At 41.2% G+C, this 24,842-nt stretch overlaps 1 protein-coding gene across 2 annotated transcripts in view; it reads right to left on the bottom strand.

The window, feature by feature from the left end:
• Window positions 1–8,851: 8,851 nt before the first annotated feature.
• The window catches only part of CLIC4 (chloride intracellular channel 4), a 33,186-nt gene continuing 17,195 nt past the window's right edge, over window positions 8,852–24,842 (bottom strand). For both annotated transcript variants that reach the window (XM_040587884.1, XM_040587885.1), the window contains 5 exons: window positions 22,946–23,055; window positions 17,181–17,306; window positions 15,720–15,826; window positions 13,919–14,100; window positions 8,852–13,095 (listed from right to left, as the gene is read on the bottom strand). In XM_040587884.1, the coding sequence (XP_040443818.1) occupies window positions 12,931–13,095; window positions 13,919–14,100; window positions 15,720–15,826; window positions 17,181–17,306; window positions 22,946–23,055 (690 nt within the window). In that variant the 3' untranslated portion in view covers window positions 8,852–12,930. The remainder of the gene's footprint in view (window positions 13,096–13,918; window positions 14,101–15,719; window positions 15,827–17,180; window positions 17,307–22,945; window positions 23,056–24,842) is intronic.

Raw genomic sequence — 24,842 nt, 5'->3', positions numbered from 1 at the left:
CTGTAGGGACGCTGCCAGCTCAGGATGCAGGAGCTCCAGGGCTTGTTTCTCCTCTCCATCTTCCCAATATAGCCAGGGCTTCTTCCTGCGCGTCCCCCCTACTGCTGCCTTGCCTTGTTGCAGAAATTAAGAGGTTGTAAGAGGCATGGGTGCTACAGAAAAGGAAAGTTCACAGCAGTTCATTAAGCTTTTGGTCTAACAGGGCTTTCCAGAGCCCTGAGGACCGCTTCTGCACGCAGAAGATAAAGCAGTACTTCAGGGCCAGGAGGAGACCCAGGAGTCCCGATTCCCCAAGATCCACATCATCCACTCGAAACAGGCAACAACAGGCAGGGACTGTTTGCACCTTTGCACTAACACAGCGCCTGGAAGGGCTTATCCTATCTCCAGTTAATCAGTAGGGCAGCAAACACTTGAGGATTTGGGTTTCAGCTCAGAAAACAACAAAAAACCGAAGTATTTCATCAGTGTAGCTGATATTGAGGCTTCCTTTTCCAAGCAGGTCTGAGTGAGCAACGCGAATGCCCTGACACAGAGCAAAGTCATCCCTGGAGGGCAACAGCAGCTCCAAAGCCTCTGGCCTGACTGAGGTTTTCACTAACAGCTGCTGATCTGAATTCCTAGACGCAGCATTTGCCTCCTCAAAGCCTTGGGTTTGTCTGGGTGTTAGCGCCAAACACAAGAGCTCTCCGGCATCCGAGTGGGTCTGCTTTGCTCTCCGCACACAGCAGCGGCCACCAGCTCCCCCAGAGCACAGCATGTGACAGGAACGGGAGAGCATGACCCCAAGGAGCAGTGCGTGGCCGGAACAGCGGGCAATTTCCCCACAAGAAGGGTAGTTTTAAGGCGGTGATGCTGGGGAAGACTTCAGAGCCAGAAAATCAAAAGGATGATTATTAGGCTCATTTTAATGCCTGGAGGAGGAGAGCGAGCAGAGCAAAGCCAACGAAGCTGGCAGGACCAAGCGAGTGGCTTGCAGGTCTGAGACGTTTATACGAGGACATTGGCCAGATGTGACATGAGCTGCTCTGCGTGTGTCCCCCCGTGCCACTGCTTTCCCTCCGAGTCCAGCCCAAGCCTTTGCGGTCTTGCTGAGCCCTGTGTTCCAGCACGGATGCTGTGGCAGGGTCCCTCACAGCTACCCAGCCAAAGCTGTTTCACCAAGATGGTAACAACCACCTTCCTCTGGAGGCTTAGGAGCAGCTGCGTCCACAGCACAACATTCGGCACGTCAAGAGGCAGGTTCTTCTCTCTCCCGACGCCGCTGCGGGTGGGAACCGCTGGAACAAGCAATGCCAATGGGAAAACAGTGCCTCTGCCATGGAGAGGTCAAAGACCTTCTGACCGTTCTGCCACAATGCCACCAGCCCTCTCATGTGGGTAGCTGGACTTTTTGCCCTTCAGACCCATCGCTCCTTCCTGGCCTGCTGCTAGAAAGAGACTTGCTAGACTAGTGCTGTGAAGAAGACATGAGAAAAAAAGTCTCCCATAAAAAGAATCATTCAGGAAGGCGCCTGGCAGACAATTTGATGTACTGACACGTTCTGCAGAGCCAAGTGTTTATACTGAAGTGAACTCTGTACAGATACACACTCTAGGCTGGGCAGAGATCAGGATCACAGCAAGGGTGTAAATAAAATTATGAGTGTAACATTGATTCCAGTTTGCCCACTAACAACGTTCCCATTCACTCAAGGAAACGTTCCCAGGAATCACTCCTATTTGCTGTCTGGCAGCTCAGGCTGCGTTTTTCTCCCCCTGTGGAAGCAACGCTCCCGATAAAGCAGGGAGCCTTCCGGCTACTATCGCAGCGTAAAGATACAAAGAGACCTCGCCTTTCACTGCCTCTTCCAACCAGACGGTGTGGCCAAAGCAGGGATCCTGGGGAATCAGGACTCCTGAATTCCTTCTTGGCCCTTCTGCAAACTCTGGGAGAGGTACTCCACCCTCTGCATGCAGAGAGGGAGGGGGGGATGGTATGTGCCCACGCTCCATTGAAACGGGTGCATAAGCTCAGCTCCCTGTGGACGTGATAAAAATCAATCCTTGGAAGCGGCGTAACCACAGCAGGACAGCGCTGCAGCTGGGTGGTTTAACCTAGATACAGCACCCCAGACACAGCTTTACCCCTTCAGGTCAGGTCAGAGCTGGGGATCTCTCCTCCAGGCTGCGCTGCACAGCGTAGACGCGCACTGGGTGACTCACACAAGGGCACCCAGAGAGTCAGCAGCAGAGCCAGCTACTGCACCCAGAAGCCAGTAACCTGGAGGGACCCCCAACGAAGCTGTGAAGCTCAGCTATTCTTGGAACCAGTCACAACTTGCCTTGGTTTCAAGGCCTTCTCTTATCTTTTGCAGCAACTTGGGCTCATTGTGAAATCTTACCACTGGAGATGTTAACAGCCAGGATTTATGGCTTCTGTAGTTTCCCTTTAATAGCTTCAGCTGGGGAAGCGCTGGCGAAGGATGAAAGATGCTGGTACGGGATGGATGTCAGGAGAAGACTTCAAAGACTTCCAATACATTGAGTCGCACTATGATACTCAGGATCCTTCTCTTACAACCATCCAACATTTTCAGGAGCCTCTCCCTCCTTAAGCACAGGCTTAACCGTTGGGACCCATAGTCAAGCACCTGCGTCTCCGCTCTCGAGGCGCACAGGCAGGGCTCTGCCCTGAGGAGCCCCCGTTCAGCTGCTCCCAGCAGGTTTCTCCTCACCTACAGCACGTTACACAGCAGCACCTTCCTCCTTACCCCAGACTTCCCCAAATCCTTCACTCCCAAAGACGCTATGAAACGCTGGCTGGCTCAGACCAATGCAGTAGCCACTACAAAACTCAGCCTGCACCAGGAAGTTTCATGGGAAAGCTGAGCAAGTTCTGATCTAACGAGTAACTAGCCATAAGGAAAGTCTCATCTGGAGAGGAAGGACAGAGGGAGCCTGAGAAGGGATTTTGCACACTAATATCTGTGGATTGCATTGCCCTGTGGGCTAGTCACACTGTGAGAAAGTTTGCTCATGTGCATCTTTCACTGCCCACTAGCACAAAAGGATCTCAGACTAACTGAACTGGTCTGTCACAGACTGTACGCCTGGAGGGCGGGCAGCTGGGACCCAGGACAACCTCCATCCTGTCAGTTGCCTTCGAGTGTGCAAAATTTCTCTCCCTAAGCAACACAGCAGCGAAGAATTCACCCAATGGCCAGAGCAGCATTATTTCACGCTCCTTCCCATGGCAAGTTGTACTGCATTGCGGCTCCAAGTCCACAACACACACTGAAATTAGTCAGACCCCCTTGAAGAAATATCACGCAGAACATTTCAAATCCACCAACCTCTTGCATGATGCCTGCAGTAAATGTGCATGTGCTGTTGTATATCTGATTCTTAGGCGAGAGGGTGCAGCAAGATGAAGAGCCAACCGCTGCTTTAAAGAAGAAAAAAAAACCCACCAGAAAACACAAACAAGAAAACACAAACTATAGGAACTCCCAGTCCCTATAAGAAATATTGCCTGAGGAAATTAAAACTATGAAGTAGCTGAAGCAGCATATGCCTGCCTATACCTTAAACCAACATACACAAGCAGGAGCTGCTCATAATTTTCCTACCCGATGCCCTTACTTGGTGCACCCTGGCTTCACTTGCTTGTTTGTCACAGGTAATGCCACCCAGCAAGCCAACAGCAATTTAATTTGTCCGAGTGCCCTGAATGACAAGAAGAAAAGCACCAGCTTCATCATTCAGTTTGGTTTCAAACATATCCACAGCAGGAGCCCATGGATACAGATCAGTCCATCGAGATCAAATGAGAAAATACAGCTACAAGCCACAGAATCGGTATGAACGCTAACGTAGCTTTGTTACACCGATGTAACTTCATTCCCCCTGAGCCAGCAAAGTAGATAAACAGAAGTCACTGCGACCAGCAGAGCTAACAAAAGCCAATTTCCTTAGGGCACATGCCCTTGTCCACAAGCACCCCTCTCCACTACAGCAACCTCAGCTCTCCTCTTCACCCCATGAGCCTCCTGACACCGGGCATGGCGCAGTAGTGCCGTGACTTGTCTGGAGCTGCACGTGTGCTCAGGCCAGCCCTGCTGCCAGAGAGCGAGCACATCAGCTGAGCTCTGTCCTCCAAAGGGTCTTCGTTTAGATAGTCCACGATACTGTCGTCTTTCAGTTTCCTTGTTGGTAGCTACAGATGGAAAACACTATCAAAATCTTTTAAAGGAAATCATCTGCCTTTCAAGAAAGCAAAACTGAGACACTACAAATGGGAACAGCTTGCCCAACAGACAAGAAATGAACTCACGGCCCCTGGAGTCAGGGCCACCCTTCTCAAGACTCTTCCCAACAAGAACTTCACCCCAGAAACAACCTCCAATGGCTGTACAGCTACAGAGCAACAGCTGGACTTGTCAGCTGCTCACAGGGCCCAGCTCTACTGCTTTCTGTTTAAAGGCAGTAAGTCTGTAATGAGACTCAAGCCTCGGGCAGTAAATTGTTGGGGAAGACGACCGGCATCTTCGTCTTTTGCCCAGCATCCCACAACAACTGCAGGAGTATCCAGGAGTTTCAAGTTTGCCTCAGAAAGCTGTGTGCACACAGCGTGACATGTACGGAGCAGCGGGGCCTCTGGGAGAAGGCTGTGTTGGGAGCTACCGGGCGCTGGGCTGCCTGCAGCTGGCTGGAGCGGGCTGCTCTGAATTAAAAACAGGAGCCAGCTGCAGCTGTGCTCCACATCCAGATGAAAGCATCACACAGCAAAGGCTGCGGCAGGCAGTAGGGTTATTGAACCAAAGGAGAAACAGGAGCAGAAGCTGTCAAGGATGGAAGATACTGCCAGGATCAGGAAGGGGAGTCAAGACTGTTAGGTCTGTATGCCAGGCAGGAGTCTGACCAAGCTTCCTGTTCCCAGTTCACATCACTCTTCAAACATGAGAAGGAAAAAAGGTAAAAATAATGGCTATCTGCTTCTGAGTTCTGCTCCCACTCCAACCACCACTTCTTACAAGTCGCTGAGCCAACCCATTTCTGCGACCCACAGTCCCATTTTCCTATGGGGAAGGACTAGAACAGGAGGCTTGAAATGCACATCACAAACCGCTCCGCTGCCGAGCTCTGCCTTACTGGCGCCTTGTGCAGATGACTAAGCTTCCTTTTCGGCACACTATCAAACCTGCTGCCTTTGAGTGTAGCTTCTCACAATCAGCTTTTTTAAATCACACATTTAAATTTTTGCCACATTCAACATCGAGAGAGCTCAGCACTGTAAATACTTTCTCCTCTAACCTGCATTCAGCAGCGTGTGGACAGCGAATGCCATTTTAACCAGCATAACCTTCAAACTCATCAAGAGCAGCAGTATCACTTTAATCAGACTCATTTTAAAATAAGAATTCCATGTGCAAACTGACAAAGTCATTCTCTAGGTCCTGCCAAGCCCTTTGCCGTAGGCAAAGGAGTTGAGACGTCCCTTAGCATCAATTTTGTTTGTTTATTTATAAAGTTCACGTTTGATCTTTGTTTAGCAACTGTTTTCATCTCTCTGTCCAGTGGTAAGAACACAGAAGTTCTTCTCTTGAGTCAAAGAATCATGAGTTCTCTTTTTCTAGCTCTGGAAACCATCCAGCACCAGCTTTGAGAGCTCATCAGAAATTCAGCAAGACCAAGTGCAGTAGGATCCACAGGGAGAAGGGTTGCTTACCTCCAGACTTTTCATTTCTCTCTCGGTTAAAAGCTAGGCTCTTTATGTCATCTTGAGCTAATACTTTTCAGAAATTAGGACACTTGACTAACTTACCTCCCCCGATCTCTGGTTACATTTGAACGCTGTGACTGCAACCCCAAGTTGCTCAGCCACCACACGTCTTTGGCAGTCTTGGAAAAATACTAACCCAGACTAAAGAGCTTTGTTATTGCCAGTGCTCCTGCATTTTTTTCATCAGAGATTAAACTGCTTTAAGCCTCACCGCTATGCCTACTGACTTCTGGAGACCACCGCAAAACCAAGCATTCGGGTGTGAACTATTCACCAGTTTAAGGTGAATCTTGCTTTTGCAGAATGAATTCAATGAAGAAAGTAAAGCCCTCGAGCAACAATTCTAAACGCTTGTGATTAAAAGGTCAGTCAACCTCTCATGTTGAGAAGTTCAACCATTCAGCCTGTTAACACTATCCCCGGCTTCATGTAAGCCCATCAAAGGCGCTCCTTGGCCTCCTGGACCACCTGTGATCCACTCAGAAGGGTTTGGGAACCACTACAGTTAAACTTATTCTTGATTCATGAGTCACTACATCCACCCTTTCTCCTGGAGACTTTCAGAGACAGCAAAAATGTTTAGACATTCAGCTCATACTTAGCTTCCACTGTAGCAAGTGTCCAAAAGCCCTCGGGCAACCACGTCAAATGAGTTCCTTTTCTATCCCACTGAATACAAAGGTTTGTCCAGGTTTCTTTTTCCTTCCATAAAAATCTCAGCTACTCTCTGACAAATTGATTTATTCCTACACCAGTGAGTACTCAGCGATACTTCCAGGGTCTCCTCACCCTTTTAGCTACCGTATTTTGCTGCTGTTTATATGAAAACTGAGTTGAGGAAGCAATTAGAAAATAGTTTCTGGAATTTCCACAGCACAATTAACACTACTGAAGCTTTTGGCAAATAGTATGTTTTAGCCTCTTTGCAATAAGAAAACTGGAGCTCTCTGATAAAGTGTACCAATTGCTAAAGGAATGAATCAAAAGAAATCAGATCAATCTTCTGAAATGTGTGTAATACCCTATGTAAAATATGGAACTATGCTAACAAAATGCTAGTTAATTTCTAGGATCTTCTTAGTGAAACATCACAAAAACAAGTTGGTAAGTATCTAAGGATCTAAGACGGTATTTCCAAACACAGTGCCGACACTTCAAACCTACTGCCACTCTAAAAACGCATCTCAAGGTGAATCAGCCACTCAGCATCACTAAATCGCCGCCGCCGCCCTCCCCCCCCCTTGGTACCAGAGCCTGACAGCAATTTGCAATGTATCATTACGCTGAGAACAGGGCAGAGGGTAGAGTACAAACAAAAGGAAAATGATCCCTTAAATATAATTGTGATCTAGCTAAAGCTTTTGATTTGGGAGGAGGGAGAAGGGTGGCACAACACTTCACAGTAGTCACTGCAATTCTCACACTGCGCTGCTCGCAGTCCTTACAGCTGAGGTGAACAGGTATCAACTATTTTCATAATTACTACTTATCAGAGTTTAGGTGGTCCAGATCCTAAACCACTGAAGTTCATTACAAGTATCTAGATCAGTTTTCCTTGGGAATGTGGCAACATTTTTGGAGAGGTAAGCCAAAACTATGAAACCTGGAATCAAGCCAAGCTCAAAATTATTTGGATCAGCGCTGTCCCTGAGAACAGGGTGAATGGCAGAGGTCAGAAACAAGTACGAAACGTTCAGCCTCACCTAGCTTCCCTCAAGCTCTTACATTCTTTCCATTGCTCACAGTCAGCAGCTCAACGGAACTGTTTGGGAGGGGGTTCCGTAACTTTCACTGAAGTCAAAATCCAGCTGTTTCTCACTAGGACTTTCAGGAGGAAACTTCCACACCAGACTTGGAAGTCACTTGAGATGTCTTAAAAACATGATCTAGCAAAAAATATAAAAGTGATTACCTAGTCAAAAGCAGCTGTTGCAGCAAATTGCCATTATATAAAATACTTCTCGCATACCCTAAGACTATTGCCTTTGCCAGGCAGGACAAGCATCATCTTCACAGCTCAAGACTACTCCCTCTCAGCATGCTCTTCACCTGAAGAGCGTGTTACGTTACCTTCTGGTCTACCCCGTTGCATTTCATGGAAGTATGTGACCACACACTCATACAAACTGACTGCAAATCTTATTGCAAAACCCACCTCCGATCACAAGCCTCGCAGTCAATAAAATAATATACTGCTGCAAGTATGTACGCTTACCAAGAGCTTAATTGCTGGATTTCTACTACCACAAGCACGTCTGTTACTTTCCTGCACATTCTCAAACTCAGACGATGGCATCCCTGATTACAAGCTCCAGGAATGTCTTCTGGATTCCACAAATTTCCTTTCAAAAACAAAAGTCAGACCCCAGATACACCTCAAACACTCCTAAGACAGACAAGAGATTGACATGATAATGCTTAGGAAGTTTTAAAGAAAACTTCCACTAGTGGCTGGTGGTCTTTGCTCTGAAGACCTAGTACCTAGTTAACATACTCATATTAAAAGCAAGGGTGTATGGTGTTTACCATGGCTAGTTGAGACATATTTGAAAGCAAAAGACAGTAGGGAAACGCGGCTGAAACTCAGAATAAAGGCGCCGAGTCTGAAATCCCTAAAACCTGGAGATGGGACCAATTCAGTCTTGACTCTTGAAATGGCGATTGAGTGGATTACCTGGGTGGAAACAAGTTGAACCAAACATGAGAATTTTTCTGATGTCTTTTTAATCAATTTTCACAGTTAAACTCCGAAAACCTAGTATTCCACAGAAAAAACCAGCTACCAAAATTAATGTTCTTAAGAGTTTCCACTTAAAATCTGAAAAAAAAACCACTTTTCATAATTTCTGTAGGAGAAGTCATTATTTCTCAACTCGTTCTTAACTTTCAGGGGCACAACAGTTTGCTGTATTACTAGAAACAACATGTATTTGCCTCAAATCATGACACCACTGAAAAAAACAAAGGCCAAAAATTGAAAATATAATTACTACTAAGAAGTTTTGTTCTGTAGTTTAGCACACCACATTCGAGTCGTAACTTACACATGAGAGAACTGTAGTCTTCAGAAATAAGAGAAAGATCTGCTTGGTAGTGAAAATATAATTTTATTTTTAACAATAGCTGCCAGCAGTATACTGGTATATCTGTAAAAGATGTTCCAGAGAGTGAAAGACATAAGCAAACTACAATAAATTGTATGAACTCTTCAAGTATTTCTGCAAACAACGCTCCAATTCTTGATGTCCTGTCATGGGAGTTTCGATATCCTGTTCTGCTCCACTATTCTCCCATCCCCCCCCACCCCCTCCAGAAACAAAATGTTGGTGGCACAGGTTCTGAGGCAGATTAAATATTTTTCACTTGGGATAAAGCCTTCTTCTGAAAATATTAATTGGATGTATTCAGATAGTACTCTGAGTGGCAAAGAGTAAAAAAAAGTTGACTGTACTTCACCACTTTTTGTTCTACATTGAGATAGGCATCAGTGGGTTTGGCTCAAGCATCTTCAATTTATTCATGTCTGTGTTCCTTTGATACGAAATGCTAATTTGCTATTTTAGCATAAAAACTTGATTACATCTCTCTTCTTATCATGGAACTGCATGCAACTCTCAATCAGTTTAGACATGCCCATTGCGGAAAAAACACCAATTTTATGGGAAAATGCAAACGTACAAGCTACACGGCTGTGACTGTCCGTGTGGGATATTTACACAGACCAGCAGCAAACAGTAGACGGACGGGAAAGCTCTGGAGTGCATGAAATTGTTTCAGGAGTTCACATGCCTCTTGTTCAACAGGCAGCTCTTATGTGTAAGGAATCTCATCAAGAAGGAAAGCTTTGTTAAGGAGGGAAAAAAAAATAATCATGCATATACTATAATCTCTTCTCCCACACAAAAACTGGGTGAAGATGATGGGTTTTCCCTTTATGTTCAGGAAATACACAAGTCACCTGTTTTAATGGGAATTTAAGCATATTTCAGCTTGAGAATAAAGTAAGTTATTCAGCATGCTAATACATGCAACCAACTTGCAAACTGGAATGCCTACTTGAAAGGGTAACTGCTGTTTTTAAATTGTAGAAGGGGCTAGAAGCATCATTTTAAATTTAAACAGGGGGTAGATTAATTGCTGTTTGATGAAATTAAAAATGCATTTAAAGATCAGATTGTAAACAAGTTGACAGAAGTCAAAAATTTACATAGTTATGAAAGGGCTTTTTTAATTAACGTAACGCTGGTGATTGGGGCCAGATGAAAGTGCTCTACCCACACCAGACGCTAAGCCTTTTACACACCACCCTAGCTCGACTCTGCTGCTCTGAAGGGATCACCTACAGAGGTGAAAGCCGCTCGTTCTCCATTAGATTCCTGGCCCCTGCTGAAGCCAGCAAGAGGCTGGCCAGCTTCTCCCACAACACAACAGAACTGTGCTATAGGAAGCCTAAAAGATACCAACTCCTTTCACACAGGACAGTTAACAGCTATCATATGGTAACCGCCTCAGAAATTGCTAACCTGGTCCTCATTTGAATTACACCCATAAGGGAAAGCCTCCGACGCTCAATACTCCATCGTACTGAGATAAGAAATACATTAGTTCCAGCGAGAGCTTTAACTTTGTTTACAAGCTTTCAGACACAATCATTAAAATACTTAATGCTGAATATAATGTATTACAATTGTTTGAAGATTGCCTAAAAAGTAGAGAGAATATATTATCTATAAAAGACAACAAGCCTGGTATTTTAACAAGTTAAGTGTTTGTGTGCATTGATATGCAGGCAGCGCACACACTAGAAAACTGCATGAAAGTGTTTTCATGCTCACATGCACATAATCACCTGGTGTACTAAAGTGTGCACGCAATGGCTAATTTGCTTTTAAAAGGAATGAGGCGCAATTATCACAACCTCAGACAACTTCCAAGGGCCATCCTGATCTAGGTTTTAAAGTAGAATTAAAAACTTAAAGATACGCCCACAATCACATTGCTTCCTTTTTTTTTTTTTTAAGAAAAAAAAAAAGGTTAACTGTACAATGGCAAAGAGCACCAAAGCAATGAGGGCTGGAGTTTTTCACTTTGTGTCATTAAAAATGCTGTTATCTAACAAAAAAAGCAGAAGTTGTTCCTTCTTCTAGATGTCACGTTGCAGCAAAGACTGAACCCCTACAGAGGATTATTATGGCTGAGAAACTTTATTCAGGATGAGAACGTGACATTAGAATACAGTAATTATTAAAAAGCTACAGTTAAGTTTTTCCTAACCAGGTCGCTCTGCAGAATTTTCTTTCTGTGCCCTACCACCCCTGTAATAAATCATAATAGGGTCTAAGTGTATCTATGGTTGTCTTCAAAAGACACGTAACAGGATTGCTAACTGCCTTTATATTGGAATTCTAGCTCTAGGAAGGCAAGACAAGGCACCACAAGCCATGTTATACAAATATGGATCTTGTACTGTACCTCTTCTATGTCAAACTAACTTCACGGGTATATAAAGTAGCAAAAGCAGGATGCTTAGAAAAGTCAGGCTGGTTTTCATAAAGCCAGTGCTTACAAAAAAAATTAATTAGTGTATAAAAGTGTTTACGTGAGCATTTCCATGTTATTGCAGAATGTTAAATATTCCAAGAACAACCTACCAGGAATAGCACTTTCCAGCTTCTAAAATCAGTTAAATATAAAAGTATCTTTACAAAAAAATAGGCATATAAGGTCTAGCATTCTTTGGAGTTGTTTATGATGGTCTTTTAAAAATAACCTAGTAGTTTATTTCATGCATCAAAATCAATGATTTTAAACAAGAAAACTATTCCCTGGTTTAGAAATATTTGAAAATTGCTTTTAAAAAGATTGTAGTGCTATTCCTCAGTGTTGCTGTAAAAAGATGATAGTAGTGCAATGATTACGATTATGCAAAATTCCAGGTGCACAGACAAGCAATTAGGAAAAATTCAACATAAAAGACTGGATTTCACACACCATTTCTTTACAACGGTAATTAATAGATTTCCTTTCAGGAAAAAATGCATACTATAATTTAAGGCAAATGTTATCTTTGAAGGTCACTTTAGCTTTCTTCAGGAAAGAAACAGCTTAAAAAAGTTCCCAGAAAGACTCCCACTTCAATTGCTATCAGCGTTCAGTCTTGCATCACTAATCATTGCACTGCTATTCACCATATACAGTAGCTATTTATCAACTAGGACACTAATGTTTACATGTACTTTATGACAGCACGGATTCTGTAAGTAAATATCACCGGAAAGACCTATACAAAATAAAGGCTCTTAACTACCAAAAAGGAAGCCACTTGCAATTTTTAAGGTGAACAGATGGCAAGCATCCAGTTCTTCTGATTTCATGATGGTAAAGGGCATCCTGACAATTATTCATCTGCTGCAACTCAGAACTGGGGACAAACATAGATTGCCAATTTTTTTTTAAATTGGTTGTTTTTCTTAATCTCATCAAGCTCTTGAAGACACAACTAAACACTAACTCTGAACTGCAAGCTGCCTGCTATAGTACTAAAGCCTAGATTCAAACTCTCCTGATGTCTGAGGTCATTCAAATCCAAGCTTTACATTTGAGTCCATTCTCAACCATTACTGTGATTTCAAATCCAAGAGAGTATTTTTTTAAAAAAAAACATTGCCAAACATTCTGCAAATGGCTCTTTTGGATAATAAGTTCCCTTCTATATGTAAATAGGATAGACAAGCAGGTACAGTTCAACGTGTCATGGATATGACAATTGTCTACAGATCTTCTGGAAAAGCAATAAATTCCAAAATACATAAATATTCCTTGTACCATATAGCAAGACAGCATCCTAAACCAATTCGTAGACAGGGACCAAATGTTTGCAAAGGAAAGCAGTAGGGGCAAGATAACCCTTCATACTGAAGGGTTACCCCAGTGCAATATTAACATAACTGCATTAATGATATTCAAACTTGCTGTGAAAGGAGGTAAGGAAAAACAAGCCTATAATTAAGTCTGAAAACTTTAGGTAATTACTGTACCTGGTCTATCCACCATAACTTTGAATAACTGCAAGTTCATGCAAAAAAAATTGCTATCTTATATGAAAAGAGCAGTCTGTTAGAAGCATTGTTATGGAATATGCAAGAAGTCATCTCTTTTGCAGGTGTTTACTTGGTGAGTCTCTTGGCTACATCGCTGTAAGCAATTTCAATTTCTTTGTCTCCAGGACAGGTATTGGTGAATTCATCCCTGCTATAAGCATTTGTCAGGTATCTCCAAATCCCTGTCATTTCCTTGGGAATCTCAAAGTTGCGGTACTTTTTGGCCACCACCTAGAAAAAAAGAAATATATTATGAATTTACATTAATCAGCTTAAACCACTTTTCCAGTCCTTGTCACGCTCCCGCTAAGTTATCCTTCCAACACGTACACTCAAGAGTCACTTCTAAAGTCAGTAGTTGCCTGCCCCTCTGGGATATCCCAGACCTGGCAGCACACTGCCTTGCTTCATTTGTATTACTGTCCTCACCAAACTAATTACTTCTGCACCCAGGCAGAAACTTAATCTGTGGCTCCATCTGCAGTACAAAACTGACAAAGATCATCGGAGACAGTGAAAAGAAATCAAACCACGATTATATAGGCACATCACTCCTGTAGCTATTCTAGGTGGCTACCTCTTTCTAGACTTCAGACTACTTTTTTTTAAAGAAAAAAAATAATGCAATCTCTGTATTTCATGTTGTGTCATTTACTTTGTCATTAACAGACAGATGTGAGAAGACATCTGCTTCAAACATTTCCTGGTCACACGATTTTCACTTTCCTTCTTCGCCCTCATTCTTTTAAGCTTTGCAACTTCCTGTGACCACATTCGTCAGTGCAATAAAAGGGGTTTTGGCTTGTGCCATTTTATCATCTGCTGCCCAACTTGTCCACTGGTTCACACCTTCACTGAACTCAGCTGCTCTATCCCCAAACTAAAGCCCTTGTGAACTACCCAAATCTTCTGTCATTTCATGGACTGTTAATACTGTTGTTAAATTTACATGTCAGCTTACAAACAGCTGAAATTAGCTGGACTCCAGAATGTCATAAACCATAAACATTTTGTCCTTCATTATCACATGTTATGCGATATACTAGGCATTTACCTTGACAATGTGTAGTTTGGGTAGCAGGTTGCAGTCTGCTAACGTCATCTCATTGCCATCCAGAAACTTGCGGGTAGAAACTGTAATATCCTCCATGCTATTTTCATCTATCTCATCGGGAAGAGGAGAGTTCAGATACTCGTCCAGTTTCTGGAGGGTTTTCAAGAGGCCACGTTCTAAGGCTACAGAGGAAGGAACACTTTTAAGAACCAAAAAGAAAGCCAAACCACAGCACACAACTTTCAGAGCCAATTACATATTAGTGTACAATTACAATTAGATATTAGTAACAGATCTGGAAAAAAATATTAAAAAATCCGCATCACTGTACGGCCCAGAACAGACCATATACTGAAGGATTTTTAACCCTTGTATAATTTTTGTGGCAACACTACTGCTGGAGCTGCCTTCATGGACACTAGTAACACTGAAACTGAACTAGAATCCCTTTAAGTATCACACAGACGCAAGTCATTTAAAATCTGGTTTATACATGAGTTTGCACTAATTTAATATACTCTAAGACTGTCCACAAGTGTTTATTTTTGGTTTTAAAAGTGGCTTATGTCAGTTTCTTAAGACCATTCCTAACTGGCTTAAACTAATTAGAATTAAGCTATGCTAGGGTTTATATTAATTTAAACATAATCTGTTTAATGTCACATGCTCAGCTAACAGCCACAACTAAACAGGCGGACTACCAAGGAGGTTTATGGAATACAGCGGCAGAGGGCAGCACACCCCACAAAATGGCAAAAGCATTTCTCGAATTTTTACAAGTATTTTGCATCTCCCCATTTGAAATACAGCAGAAAGACATTCGATTCCCTGACTTAAGTTTGCCCTGCAAGTACACTGAGGACAAAAGGTTTGTACTCAACTATTTCAAAGTCTAATTGTGCATCCTTTCTCTCTCCTTGATGTCCCAACATCCATCTACTATGTGGTCTCCACACAGAAAGGTCTTAATCCTTTAAAGAAAGTGACATGAACTAAGCTTATGTCAGGGTTCTGAATGGGAGCCCTCAGTCCTAGAAAGGTCAAATAATCAAATGTGCAGAAAGGCCTCGCAGCAAATGCATGGAAACTCAACTGCTGGGGCATGACACAAATTCTGCGTGGGATTTGGCTCTGGACATTAAAATAATTTCTACTTAGTTCAAGAGTTTTGAGTGGCTGTTGCATAAGTTTCAATGCCAGGAATATTTACAAACCATGCATACCCTACTAAAAAGGATTTTAGTAAATTTAGCATATTTTTTTTCACAAGAGAACCATTTAGGCTCCTGCCCTTCCAACACAACCCCAGAGTGGGATCTCAGGTGATAAATAACATGTATGTAGCTAGGAAGATCAAAGGACTGAGACTTGAGTGTGAAACATGGGACATACGCTAAATAAAGCACAGATACACTAGTTGGAATTCTGCAACGGCCAGTGCTCTTCTAACAAGCACAGAAAATACAGACCCTGTCCCAAAATTATCTGAGACAAGAGCTGAGAAAGGGGTATGAAAAGATGTGGAAACAGAACTATGACACAATTATTAGCCTGCATGTTTGTTATGCTGGCTATCTCCCATATCAGAAACTGAACGCTAACTGAAGTTCTCTTGGGAAGCGTTGAAATCTTTGTCTCTGACCACTAACTTTAAACCACAGGTCTAATTCATGACACTTCCTCAAGTGTCCATCAACAGGCAGCAAAATTTGCCAGGGAGACACTTCATGGTAAAGCTGCTCTGAAAAACACAAAATAATGAAACAACGTGTGCACAGCTATCAGCCCCCAAGCAACTCACCTTCATTAGCTTCTGGTCTAGAATTTTTGATAAATGCAGAAAATTTGGCAAATATATCCATTCCAGCAGTGTTTGACTCTGGATGCTTTGGTGAAAGTTTTAGGTACCTAAAAAGTAGAAAGGAATAGATCTACAGCACATTTAGCAGAATGATGTTCATCAATGTAATAACTAGCACAAAAAGGCCCTTTTTAAAAATAAAAATATTCTACATTACGTATTTACCAATTTATCCATTTCAGACTCAGTTTTTAAGTGTAGTATCACAGACTTCTATTTAAGATTTTTTTAAGCCCAGCACTTTTCAATCACTTTTCAGAGGAATACCAAAGCATGTTTCTGCTTTCTGAATCAGGCATTTGTTTCAAGCACAGAGGGTCTGAAACAGCCCAGGGTCACAGGAGCAAGCTCCCTTTAGCACAGCAGTGCTGCCAAGGGGACTCATCACAGTTCTGTGAACAAAAATATAGTTAGGGACCAAACACGTAACAAATTAAATACTCTTGTCCATCCTCTGTTCACTGGAGATTTTTTTTTTCATTTAAATTAATATCAGCTCTCCCAGAATATCACAGGCTCCAAATCTTTTAAGAAAAAAACTGGAGTCTTGCCACACTAAAAAGACAAAACAGTTCAGTCTGCTAAAGGCAGTGTCCACATTTTGCAACTGCTTGCCAGCTGAAGAAGAAAGCCAACAGTTTAGAGAAAGCTTGAACACATTTCTCACGCTTGTGCTGTGTAATCTAATTATTTTTAAAAGTATTCAGTATTCTACCATAATTTCCAAAAACTACATAATCAATCTCCAGGACTCATCACTATTCCTAGTATGAAGGAATTAATTTTTAAAAAAATTATTTCCAAGTTGCATTTAGTAATCACTGGTTCTGTACAATCATCAACTGCCCCTCTGCTTATAGAAAGCTGGAAGGAGTTAAAAAAATAATGTAACATTAAATACAAAGTTCACTGATATTCCTGGTGAGAACACGCCAAATTCTTGAAGACTTAAGTAACTCCTTACTTCTAGGAGAATGACCGCAAATACAAGTCTACAAAAGGACACCACATATCTCCTTAAAACAGATTCCCACAACAGTTTATTATGGAGTTAGGCCTAAGTTTTGCCTAGCACGCTCACCTTGATTTATATTATGTAGACACACCATCAGAATAGCCTGCCCCAGTCATCAAAAGGAAAAGTCATTTACTCTGAAAACCGCAGGAAGAATGACAGAACTCTACAAAGGCCAATTTTACAATAATCTTTACAAGAAAATTTTTAACATAAAGATGAGGGAGCTAGAGGGAGAAAGGGTACGACAAGCAAGGACTCCAAGCTATTTTCAATGTCTTATCTTCAGTTTATTGATGCTGAAGAACATCTTAATTAGTGCAGAAAACCCCTGAGAGAACACTCTGTTTAAATCTAAGGTGACAAATCATCATTTTAACACTTACTTGGGTGGAGCCAAAACATCTTCCAGGAACTCTTCAATCTTATTCACATCTGTTTTCACTTCACCATTGTAAGTTATGAAGGGCGGATGAGTGCCTGGAGCCAAATTTTGAAGGTCTGCTGGTTTTCTAGGGTGAAATACAAACCAATGCAAAAGTAAGCATGGGACTTCCACGACCCTAGCTTTCATTGCTACCATCACAAAAGCACTGCCTGAGGTTTTCACATACTTGCAGTTTTAAAAAAGATATCACCAGTTTTCTATTTAAAAAGCGACTTTACAGCTTGATTAGCATTTTCAATATATACTTGATAACAATTAATTTCAAACACTTAAAAACAACTGCTTCCTCTTATCTCTGGCTATATGTTTTCTCAAGTCAATTTACTGTTGACTGGGGGGGGGGGGGAGGATACACATACCACACAAACACACTCCCAAGATCTGTAGTACAGTTTATATATAGCATAATCTGCACTCAGTGATAATCCTCCCCCTTTACACAGAGCTTCTCTGGAAATAAGCAAGTCTGATATAGAGCACTATGTATAAGCCATTTATTATGTGCACACAGAATCTGGTTCTAGACAAGGTGACAAGATGCTTAAAATTAAGCATTTAAAAATGATGCTTAAAGCTTCCTCCAGTGAAAAAAGCTATTGACAAATAAGAGCAGCACACTTGGGCAAAGGGAGGAGAATCCTCGACGTTAGTATGACTAGATGCAAGAGAAACAGAATCAAGCTAAAATACTCATACGTTTCTGAATCTTAAGTCAGTTTTGGCAATACCTCTCGTTGTTCACTCCAGTTCCTCTCTCATACTTAGCAAGCTAAGCCAGTCTATTTTATAAGCAATTGGCTTCTCTTCTCTAGTTGTGTCTCGATGCTGTAGTGACAAGGAACAACACTGCAGGCATTTATCTAGGAGCCTACGTGTTAGCTGCGCATATACACCTATCTACTCCTTCACCCCAAAATGCCTAACTTACTCTTTAATGTTAAGCTCTCACATCTGCTGCCTCAGCAGATTCAGATTCAAAGCTGAAGTCAATAATAAGATGAGGATCTATTACAAGCTACAAAATCTAAAGCACCATCTTAAAAAACTGCAGCCAATTTCTCCCCAGTACATCATCATGGTATTAGTCCCATGCTAGTGCAACTGCCTCAGTGCAAGCAGAAATAAAATTACAGTACTGCTTGGCACTTCTTCAGTAGCAGCACTTAAAATCTCCCTCTGATGAAGCTATTAACTGCAGTCCAGGATGACTACTCAGAAGGACATAGCCTGTCTGACTTCTCCAAGAACCTCTCCACGTTTTAGAGGACAGTTTGCAATTCCTAGTTCCCCCAGCCACCCCTGTGTCCTAACATCCGACAGTACACACGATCCAGGTGAGGCACGACTGTACAATTACATTTCTGTCAAGCTGACCAGAGCACACACTACAGGATGACCGCCACCTTTTGCTAACATTACACTGGGTGAGGAACAACAAAAGATATCAGCTCCTGCAGAAAGTTTGCCAGGGTGGAAGTTGCCCCTCTGTTACTGTTTGAACAAATCCAAACCAGACCGTAACCTTTGAGCTGGGTTTGTGCTTTGTACAACGTGGCCACATTTGTCAGCCAGCATCAGGCATCCAGAAACTGGATTTACTGGACACTGGAACTACAGTTCAAGAAAGCCTCCTGACTGTACCGGACAGGGAAACTAGATGAGTAATAAGCACAAACATGGTCAGTTGGGGTAGCATGAGAAAGCAGTCTTTTCAGGGATAGCACTCATAGGCTCCATAAACTAAGCACAGTTTACAAGTTGATCTTGTAGAAATGCTCCATTTCTTACAAAATTAAGAAACCCCTGCCAGAATTTCATGTTCTGCCCACTGGCAGGAAAAACAGCAACAGCCTATAGTGCCAAAGTGTACCAACAACAGATAGGAGCACTTGGCAGCATATGTTAAACTGAATCTCGTATGTAACAGTGTTAAACACCTGCTTTTGGCCAGGCAACAGAATTATTATTAATACAAGAATTTTATCATTTTCAATAAGCTTCTAAGAAGTTATTTATCACTAATAGTTGCCATCAACCTCTTACTTTTAGGATTTAAAGTCTGCCATCGGTTAATGCTTTAAGTAATTTAAACTCTTCATTTAAATACAGTGTTGTAACGCACAACAATTACAGGAAGTCATCGTGGCTCACTTCCAATTTCGCATGTTGGCTAGATAAAATTCCTCAAAAGGAATGTTATTTTAAAAACAAACACAGGCAAGACTACCAGATTTGCACTAATACTATCAAAGAAAAGATTTTATTTCAGAAACAGACTAATGAACTAACCAAAAGTTTCCCAAAGAATCAGAGTTCATCTCAAGGATCCCAGAGCATTTTATTAACCCCTCTTGACACTTCACTTAGACCACCTGTGTCTTTCAAGAAAAAGAAAGTAGAGATTAACAGCCCACAGCCAAAGCCCAAACATAATACAGGGTTCGACTTCCAGTTTGCTGCTGCTGCCAGTAGATCATAAACAAACCCTGGTTTACCACATAACAAGCCACAGTCTTTGGAGTACCAGGAGTACACAGGAATAGCCTTAAAAGGCTAAGAGTACAGCTTCCCTTAACAGTCAAACAGGAAGGCAATTAAAAATTTTATGGTGAAGTTTACTTCAGAGATAAAGCTGGACAGCTTTGTTTAAAAAAAGAATATTCCCTAACCACTCAAAACAATTCCATAACTAGTACCTGCCCCAAAGTTTACTGGAGTATTTGAAGGTAGGGCCACATACTTAAATATCTGACTACCATTAATTAAGTGGGCAGGCTCTTTAACACCAGAGTTAAGGTATAAATATTTCATGGCTTTACCACAAACCAGAAGAGCAACTAGCATTCAAATCCTATCTTGAAGATCAGATAAAAGCCAGCTCCCAAACGTAACATGCTCTAGAGTGATTTATAAATTACACAAGTACTCCAATGAGTGTCTGAAGAATAACATGGGGTGTGTGTGTGTGTGTGTGTGTGTGAAATGCCAGCAATAAAAAACAACCGTTGCCAGTTCCTAAGCAGTATTTTATACTGCTCAAGTTGTATTCACCTCTGGACAGTCTTTGATATTTACTAATCTCTTTGTTTAATCTTTGGCTGTCAACATAATTGTGAAACCACACAATCAATATGTTTAAAATGGGATTTCAAAACTTAACTGAATGCAAGCCTGGCCTTGAATATTGTAACAAGCCCAACAAATGATTTATGTACTGCAACTCTGTTCTAGTCACCAGAACAAGTCAAATCTCTGAGCACTGAAATGCTCCTTCTGAACAGGGAAAGAATAAAGCTTCTGTCTGACTAAACAGAAGCAAGAAATGCCTGATTTCTTTGAAAGGGCGGTACATCCCACTTCGTTTGCCTATGTGCATATTTTTGCGTCTTAAGAGTAGAACTGAGAACTGCAAAATGTTCTTTTGTTAGCACAGTATGATGTCCAATGCAATTATAGATGGGGAAAATACACGCCACAGAATCAGTCAAGCCAGACTCAGTTTTTCCTGTGCCCAAGTTACTTGCTTGTGAACTTTTGTACCCAACCATGACCTTAAGCCTCACACAGCTTGCCTTACTGTTGTGTAGAAATTACGTTATAAGGCAGAAGCATGGTTTCCAAGTAAGCTCATTTTCTTTTTTTTTGGCTAGCAAAATAAATTCAGATGCTTAAAACCATCAATATCCAGCTCTTCCACAAGTTTGTGTCTTTAACAGGAACAAAAAGAAGAGAGGGCAATTGGATTGAATAATGTACTTGTAAAAGCAGTTCCTTGTGACACTATTAGAAGTATTAAGGCAACACCTAGTACCTTTATCATTCTGTTAATCCTAACAGGTGAAAGAAACACCATCTGGTATAAAGCATTTCCACTTGAGCAGTTGGCTGAACTGGATATTCTACAAACAACACTACAAGGAGGTATTAAGACAATCCAGAAGGTTGGATTTGTATTTATGAAGCTTTAAATAAAGTCTAAAAGAAATTAAGTTTGTATCAACATCTATTCAAATCTGAATTAGCTTCAGCAGTCCTTCACCCGAAAATACATTCAGTATACAACAAAAGAGTTTATTTGACCTATTCCCATGAAGTTTGTTAATTTTGTACTTATTTTGTGTTTTCCCCTCCTCAATACAAAAAAAAAAAAGAAAAGCTAGCTTTCCTTGTGTAAGAAAGGACAATTTTAAACATCTGCAACTAATTTAAGTTCTAAAAGTCAGTCTTACATCCCATGCCCCCAACCAATTAACTCAAAGTTGCCAAAGGGACACAAATAAAACCAATTCATCAGGCATCTTTGGCATTTTAATGGTATTTCTCAGACTATTCAGCAGTAAAAATGCTTCCAAGCAGAAAACATCTCTTTCAACCTTCTTCTCACCCCCCCACCCCTCCAATAACTGCAATAGGTTAAATAACACCATCATTAAAATTAACGGAAGTCCAAAACTACAAACAGTACGCAAGCACAAGTTTTACTCCTGAGGTTTCCACACACCACATGCAGTGCTAAATGGAAGATATGATATATTTGGTTTGTGCACGCCGGCAGCAACAACTGTATTTGCAGTAAAATCCCACATGGGCCAGAGAAGATCTTTAAGCTGCTACAAATGCATACACAGTTGACAAAAGCTGCTTTCTCCCTCTCCGTTTGAGTGGACTGCCTCAGCCTTACTACACATGGAAGTATTTAAAACTAGTTGCCAGCACTGAAGCAGCAACTTCAGTGATTTTTAAAAATTGGAACAAGTCACCTCCTTCAAAAAAATTACAAGAAAAGGTTAAGTCTAGCAGGGTGATTTCTTTCTTAACACGTTTTACACTTGGTTCGCTGGAGAGCACTGTATATTTCTGTTGGCTTTATTTCTGAAAATGAAGTTTGTAAGCACTGGCAGTCTCTCCTCTCTCCAGAGTTCAGTAACTAACATTACATTAGCACTGTGAAAACATTACTTCACACAAAAAAACAAATACAAGGCCTCTGCTGAATTTAGCATTACCACTTCTAATAAAAGTATACCCAATTTAGGAAATTAAGACTCATGGATTAACATCTCACCCTTCTTAGCCACCAAGATATTCATTTCTTAGATGGAGAAGTTCCAATTTAGGTGACACACAGCATTGTGACATATCTGGCTAACACTACACAAAGGGAGAATATTTTAGATTTTATTCCTACCCATTTCACTTTTGTCTCATTCATATTTACCTCATGGACAGATGTTTTCACACTTTTTATTCTTATTGCATAATAATCAATATCTTAAAATCTTTCAAGATGAATAGGCTGTACATTAGTTGTGACAGTTATCCAATATTCATTGGAGATTTGATCAAAGATTGGATGATCTAGCAGTCTTCACCTGTGGGATCTCGGTGTGAAGTTAGTAAGTCAGTATTCAGTTATTAGACTTCATGTCAGCTATTAGTTTTACAGGAATTAAATAACCGTACAGGTATTTAACAAGTTCAAGAGAATTTATCAGACCCATTCGTTTTGGTTACAGATACTTGTAGACAACCATCAATGAATGCCCCATTTACATCAAGGTTGCCTCTTAGTATTTATGAGGACAGATTTTCTTTTCAATTTCAGAAAATAAGCCACGCAAGTTTGAAAAGCCCCAGACAAACATTTGTTACACCAAGTGTGCCGTGTGCTCTTGCTTGTCAGATAAACCAGGTATTTCTTACCTCTTTAGGTCAACCGTTGTGACACTAAACACCACTCCCTTCAGCCAAAGAATCATGAACAGCCTCTGAGAAAAAGGACAGTTTCCTATGCTTTCACCATCACTGCCAGCCTGCAGAAGAGAACAGATCATTAATTAGAAGGCAGGACTGTGCCACCTACACATGCTTACAATTACTGAAAGATCTTTAAAGACAGACAGACTCAGATTCAGTAACAGACCATGGGTTTTACTGCCTGTACAGCCTTCACATCACTAACTCTTCTGAAGACATAAGAAGCTTATAGCCAAACCTAGTATCACCTTGCAGGAACACTCCTTTGCTCTCAAAGTCCAGCTGACACATCTAGACCAGATATCCTGAAGGTATCTCCATATAATGCACAATGATGAACATCCTCAGAATACTGAAATACTCTTCAAGGTATGCACAGACTTCTGCAGTGGTTTGTTTTGGTTTTTTTTAATACTTGCACTTTCTAATTATTTTTTGCTACAGACAATGAGGATTTTATTACAGTGAAATCTGCATATTTATGAAGTCAACTAACCTATTTGTCATGTCTTCCAACAGCTGCTCAGAAAATGTAGCAAAACAACATTTCAGACAAAGTTATCTTTCACACTGAAGATGATCCAACCGCTCTTAATAGTCAAGAAAGGGCAGCTAATCGTACCCATCTGAGCAGCCCCACCTTTTGATGGCAGTTTTCCAATGTCAATGTTGTTCTTTGTTCTTTACTATTCTTTTTCCTTCTATAAAGCATAGCTAATTAAACATAGTCATCTTCCAGTTTATTGCTTGTATCTCTTGCTGTGTAGTGCTACAGTGAGCCAACTGCAACCAGGAACTATGAATCTTTATTGTATTGCAGGTGTTGTAAGGAAAGACATTAACTGTAAGTACATAGAGACTTCACTGACAATAAAGTTATATTCCAAAGCCACTTTTTATAGGCAATTTATCAATAAGTCTTTGTCCTACCACAACAAAGGTCCATACATAGCAACAGTAAGCCGCTCCAGAGCTCCCAGTGATGGCATGCATCTCATGATTGCTCTGACAATGAAGTATGTATTGCTGAGTTGGAAAATCTTAGTTTTTAGGCTAGAATTAGACATGCAAAACATTGAATCTTGTTATAAAATTCAATCCTCTGAAAAGAAAACCGGTTCACTAGTTAAAACAGCCACGTATGTCAGATTATCTTGACATGTACTCTACATTAGGCAAGTTTCAAAGCATTTTATTTATTAGAGTACTTCCAGGAATAATTTTTATCAGTACAATTCTCAAAGCCTTGCTAATTCTTCTATCATTACTATTACCCATTCCCTAGGCCATTTTAAAACATATTGTAGGATATGCTGGCTGTACTCCTCAGAGAAATGACAGAAAACAATTATGTTCACTAAGCACAGACTATTTATAAGTATCTGGTTGGTAAGAGTTTACAAGAACTAAGCTTTAGGACCAGAACCAGAGAAAGGCCTAGACACTCAGGCAAAGGAACTACTTTTTCTTCCATTTTTTCTTCAGTTCTCTGCCAGTTCCCAGCCACACACGGATTGGGAACCACAATGAGGAGAATGAAGTTTGCAAGTTAAGAAGAGTAACAGTAGGATTTTCTAACAGCAGAATTTTCAAAAACCAGGAAAACAGAAAGATTTTCCAAGAAACTGTGTTAAATTCAGAAACTTCTTTTTTAAAAACTCACGGTGCTTCTGCAGATAAGGCTGATTTCCTTAATAGCTGTCAATGAATACCAGAAAATGAGTATTCATAAATTGATTTATGTTGCCTCAAGGTTACGGTCTCATTTCTACAAATATCCCTCCTGTCAGAGCTGACTATTCTTCTGAATACTTTGCTGTGGAGAATAAGACTTTTTTCTTCA

This window comes from Falco naumanni, chromosome 3, assembly GCF_017639655.2.
Source record: "Falco naumanni isolate bFalNau1 chromosome 3, bFalNau1.pat, whole genome shotgun sequence".
NCBI lineage: Eukaryota > Metazoa > Chordata > Aves > Falconiformes > Falconidae > Falco > Falco naumanni.
The sequence above is the reverse complement of the archived record's forward strand: the minus strand, read 5'-3'. Positions and strand labels throughout refer to the sequence as shown.